Source organism: Peromyscus eremicus, chromosome 8b (genome assembly GCF_949786415.1).
Source record: "Peromyscus eremicus chromosome 8b, PerEre_H2_v1, whole genome shotgun sequence".
NCBI classification, from domain to species: domain Eukaryota; kingdom Metazoa; phylum Chordata; class Mammalia; order Rodentia; family Cricetidae; genus Peromyscus; species Peromyscus eremicus.
This window is the reverse complement of record NC_081424.1, coordinates 32,395,271-32,401,182: the sequence shown is the minus strand read 5'-3', so window position 1 is coordinate 32,401,182 and position 5,912 is coordinate 32,395,271. Positions and strand designations below refer to the sequence as shown.

Here is a 5,912-nt window from a genome sequence, read left to right as displayed (position 1 = left end):
GAAAACCTAACTCCAAATTCCCAAGAGCACCTCCCCCTCTGTATCATTGTCAACATAATTATCTGAATACTTATTCGTGGGTAGGAGAAAAACTACAATGCTTCCAATTACTTGATACAACACAAGTAGAAATTTTTGAGCAAAGCAAAAAAAAACATTAAAGAGCACACAACACTGGAAGGAATTAAGAGATCTGATCACATGTCACTCAGTCCTAAAATGCACAGACACACTAAGAAAAAAAAATGCTTCAGAGCAACCCTTGAATGTCAGACCTCCTATTTGGTGAATGATTCTGGGGTCTCCCTAGATTGGAGTGTTTATTTTGCCTCTGACCTTCAACCCAAGCCAACTTTCAAATCTCTGTAATGATCTTTTTATCCTACATCTGCCTCTTCTGAGAATAAATTAGTTGTGCATGAATCACCCCTGAAGACTTTGCCACTCACAATAAGTTTTATTGCCTTCCGAAACCAAGGATAAAAAAAGGCGTATATCAAGGGGTTCATGGCTGAATTGTAATAGACACACCACACTAAGATCTCATAGACGTAGGGGGGTGTTATGAAGTTCATGTAGGCATCAATCACAGCATCGATAATATACGGCAGCCAAGACACCAGGAAGGCTGCCATGGCAATCCCCAAGGTTTTAGCAGCTTTCCTCTCTCTTTTAGCTACTCTTTCTTTGTAGCTCTCTGAGGAGGCCAGCGCTTGATTGGCTGTACTCTCTATCTTCCTAGCCTGGTGCTTTGCCACCAAAAATATCCTACCGTATAGAAACACCATAACAACAGTGGGCAGGAAGAATAAAAGGAAACAAAGTAAAACCCAATTTCGGTTCAGCGGAGCCTGGCAGCCTCCCACGCAGGTCAGAGCAACCACCAGTTCCTCGATCCCTTCTTCATTGGCTCCCGTGTAAAAGATAGCAAAGCTGTACGTGACGGAAAAGAACCAAGAGAGAGCGATGCATATTCCAGAAACCGACACCGTGAACTTGGTCGGGTAAGTCAGCGGGTCTGTCACTGCGATGTACCTGTCAATGGAGATGCAGCACAGATGGAAGAGAGACGCGAAGCAGAAGGAGGTGTCGAAACAAGTGTGGAACTTGCAGTAACTGTCCCCAAAGTACCAGCAGCTCTCCACAGACCGCACGGTGCTGAAGGGCATCACGGTCACCCCCACCAAGAAGTCAGCACAGGCCAGGGATGCCACCAGAAAGTTCGTAGGTGTGTGTAACTTTAAAGTGGAGGATGGCTATAATAACCAGCAAGTTGCCAAACACTGCCAGCACGGCTCCCAAACCAAGGACCACGTAGAGGATGGCTCGGGGACCAGGGGAGTAGGCACTTTTGATGCAGGATCCGTTCACATTCTCGTAGCAGAGCTCCAAAGATTCGGAAGGGGAGAAGCTGCTTGCCATTGCCTTCAGCCTTGATAGTTTTAAACTTCCCGGACTTCCATTTAGCAACCTAGATAAAAAATGGGGTGACAACGTTAAAGGTTTTTGTAAAGAATAAACAAACAAACAAACAAACAACAACAACAACACAAAAAGCCTCTAGGTAAAATGAAGATAATCTTTATATTCATTCTTTCCATGTACTGTCTATAGCCATTTTAGACTTCCCAAAGTACTCCAGAGTTGCTATTAAATAGGAACTTGATCCAGAAAGCCACTTTAAAAGTCAAATGTATTACTAAATAAGTTACTAGCTATTTATTTTGTTTTATATTATTATTTATTTTATATTATTATTTTATTTATTATTTATTATATTATAATTACTATAATACTATTAATATAGAATTTATTAGTCATTTGAAAAGCCATTTGTGTGTGTGTGCATGTGTGTGTGTGTGTGAGTGTTATCTTACCCTTTCGAAAATCTCGTCTGTGACCCCCTGGATGGAGAAAACAGCTCGGCCACTAACGGTTGAGTTTTATTAACTGCTTAGCTGTCTCCCCAGGGTCATCACCTCAGCAGCCATCAGCAACTCCACTTTGCTTCTTGTTTTCTCTTTTCAAAATGGAAAAACTAAATTACGTAGCCTTCGAATCATAATTTCAAAATCCCCATAGTATAGAGTGTGAAGGCTGGGAGAGCTCACTCACAGTTGCATTATGCACACTTAAAGAATGTACTTCTGTGACTTATGTTTTCATTTTTTTCTTTTTTCTTTTTTACCTTGATGGTCTGAGCAGTTGGAAGTAACCTGGAAACCTGTTACCAAACAGTTACTGGGATCATCAGGATGAAAGTATTTCCCAGGCAAATAGCTTGTTCGAGTTGTCTAAAATCAGCAAGAATTTATTAAAATAAGCCCAAACTCCCCTAGCACCTCATGTTTCAATCAGGAAATAGGAAGTTTAGGTCCAAACCCACCACAAAGGAGTGTTAGTAGCTGAGGTGGGCTGGAGTGTGTTTGTACATTCACTGTGTCCTGTAAGTGTATATACATGCTGCCATCCAAGGCACAAATAGTTTCTGTGGGTGTTTGAATTAGTTCTTAGAGTAGGCATAAAGAGGGTTTCCAAAGTGTACCTGACAAACACCTGCTTAGTTTCTGCTTTGTGAATAAGAGAAGACTCACATTTGAATATTAATCTCTAAGCTAGAGAACAGGCTGCTCTCATCGCCGTTTCTTCCATGACATGCATCTATTGGAAATTTAGGATTATATACAGATGTGTGCATTGTTGGCTTTTACTATTTTTAAGTAATGGGTTTCCACATCCACAAGTTTTAAATGATATATGTGCTGTTTCAAGCTTCACAAATTCATTTTCTTGACTTTGAATTCTCGTTTGTTTTTTATTCTTTTAAAAATTCTTCTTTCATATATTACATCACAACCATAGTTTCCCCTCTCTCTCCTACCCCCATTCCCAACTCCACCTCCCTTCTCCCTCAGATCCATCACCAGTCCGTCTATCCTCAGAAAAGAGCAGGTATCCTAGGGACATCAACCAAACATGGCCTAATATGCTACAATAGCACATACCATCATATCAAGGCTGGATGAGGTGACCTAGTAGTAGAAAAAGGGTCCCTCAAGCAGGCAAAAGAGTCAGAAACAGCCCTGCTCCCATTGTTAGGAGTCTCACAAGAACACCAAGCTACTCAGCCATAACATATATGCAGAGGACCTAGGTCAGACCCTTTCAGACTCCCTGATCTCTGGGAGCCTCCACAAGTCGCAGTTAGTTGATTTTGTGGGCCATGTTCTCTTGGTGTCCCTGTCCTCTCTGGTTCCTCTGATCCTTCCTCTCCCTCCTCCACAGGGCTCTCTGAGTGCTGCCTAATGTTTGGCTGTGGGACTCTGCATCTGCTCCCATCAGTCGCTGGATGAGGTCTCTCTGATCTCTTTGATGAGGATTCTGCTAGGCTCTGGTCCAAAGCACTCTGCAGACAGGACAAACTGTAGGTCCAAGGTTATGTGGCTGGGTTGGTGTCCCAATCCCTTCACTTGAGGCCTGGCCTGATTATAGAAGATGGCCTATTGAGTCTCTGTGTCCCCCATTAGTAGGAGTCTTTGATAGGGTTACTCTAGTAGATTCCTTGGTGTTTCCATTGCAAAAATGGATAAGATCAAAAATACAAGTGATAGCTTATACAGGTAAGGATGTGGAGCAAGGGGAACACTCTTCCATTGCTGATGGGAATGCAAACTTATGCAGCCTCTTTGGAAATCAATATGGCAGTTTCTCAGAAAATTGGAAATATATCTACCTCTGGACTCAGCTGTACCACTCCTGGGCATATAACCAAAGGATACTCCATCCTATCACAATGACACTTGGTCAACTTTGTTCATAGTTCTTTTACTTATAATAGCCAGAAACTAAAAACAACCCTAGATATCCCTCAACTGAAGAATGGATAAAGAAAATGTGGTACATTTTCACAGTGGAGTATTACTCAGCTGTTAAAAACAATGGCATCATGAAATTTGCAGGCAAATGGATGGAACTTTAAAAAACGATCCTGAGTAAGATAACCCAGACCCAGAAAGACAAGCATGGTATGTACCCACTTATAAGTGGATATTAGCTGTGCAGTAAAGGATAACCATGCTATAAATCAACAAACCCAGAGAGGCTAAGTAACAAGGAGACATTAAGGGTGTGTGTGGGGGGGGGCATGAGGATTTCCTTGGGAAGGGGTAATAGAGTAGATTTTGTGGGTGGACTGGGAGCAGGTGGGGTTGGGAAAAGGAGGGACCAAGTGGGGGAAGGGATGGAGAAAATACTGGGAGAAATGACTGGAATTGGTGATGTCCCATTTATATTTGAGCTCTCCTTGGTTTTGGGTCCCAGAATTAACTACTCTTTTTGCACAGTGTCCCTGGTTAGTCTTGGGCTTCCCCAGATGGTAAATCTACATGTTCATAGATCAGTGTGACCAATAAAGTTACACTACTGACATATTCCCTGCTTCTATTCCCATTCTTTGAACAAAGTCCACATATGTCTTGCTTTACTTTCAGGGTAGCTAACGGCATTTCACTCCAGGTGGTACCCTGTCCCAGAGTTGAAATATCTATGTAAGGAATTCTTGTTTCTCAATCCTTGGCTACTCCCTCCACCTCACTGTGTGCAAGTAATGATGCTATTGTGCAAGAAGGAATGATTGCCTTTCCCAGCCCTCTAGCCTTGAGCTCTAGAGTGGCAGCTTGCAGTCTCAACAATATCTTAATCCTTACCCTTACACCAGAGAAACAAGAAACACCTCTAAGATCCACATTGTTGTTTAATGATGCTCTTCATCCATAAGAAGGATTAGGATTTCTTAAAGAAATGTTTGTCCCAGCAATGGGATGGGGAGGAAGTAAAGAGATAACCAGACCTGCTTTTATGCCAGAAACTAAGCAGATGTTTTTTAACGTTAATTCATTTCATAAGGGTACTGCTGCCAGTGTGAATAGGCACCTAGCATACATATCTCAAATGCCACAGTAATAATGGAGAATGAAAAATTATAAATAGTGAGAAGTGGGAACAAATGGGGTCATACTAACTAAGGATAGATCTGTATATAAATATACTGATGATGATGATGATGATGATGATGATGATGATGATGATGATGGACAACTAGTCTAGTAAAATTCGAAAATTGTTGGGGCTTGCTACTAGCTATAACATTTGCCTCCAAAAAATATTGTTAAAGTAGTTTAGTCAATATAATGGAAATGTTTTCTACAGATAGAAGTGTGTTTATTAGGAAGAGAAGAGAATAGTAATACTACATCCCTTAGCAGCAATATCTAATAATCAACAACTGCCTTAACTTCTTTTATTACTTTTCATAATTCTAAGAGTAAATAGTTACTGCTTAAGTGCTCCATATGCTAACCTAAAATTTTAATTTTAAAAATGTGCCACCTGGAAAGTAAAATGTAGAATAGTTTTCATGTGCATTGCATATAATAGCACATTATATGCATATACAATCAACTTTTGTCTATCATAGAACACTGGAATGAGTATGAATTGTGTAGCAGTGTGGTGATGTATTTTCTGGAAATATCTCTTGCTTGCAGAGACTGAATATTTACTAAAGCTTGCAGTTGAGTTAATAATTTGCCTTGAGATCATATAAGACAGTGTACTTAACCTGCTATCCTACTGTGTAGTCAGCCTGATTAAGTTTAACTCATCTTTAAGGGAACAATGTAAGCAACCTTACTAAGCCTTAGATTTCCTCTGCAATCAGATTTTTGCAACTGAAGCTAAATTTGTAGTCTTAATCTTATGTACTCTTCCATGCCCTTGACACAGAGTGAAGTATATGTGGATGTGTGTAATTGTGGTAACCATTTGTTAAAAACAGCCAAGAGGTTTAAAAAAACTATTAGTAAAACTGTATTGCATAGATGTTAGAAGCAACATATGGCTATAGGTTGATA

At 40.5% G+C, this 5,912-nt stretch overlaps 1 protein-coding gene across 1 annotated transcript; it reads right to left on the bottom strand.

Annotated features, from left to right (window-relative positions):
* Nucleotides 1-377: 377 nt before the first annotated feature.
* On the bottom strand, nucleotides 378-1,422 carry Taar9 (trace amine associated receptor 9). The gene is given in 2 exon segments (XM_059273012.1): nucleotides 378-1,239; nucleotides 1,241-1,422. Coding segments are annotated over 2 exon segments (1,044 nt in total).
* Nucleotides 1,423-5,912: the final 4,490 nt, after the last annotated feature.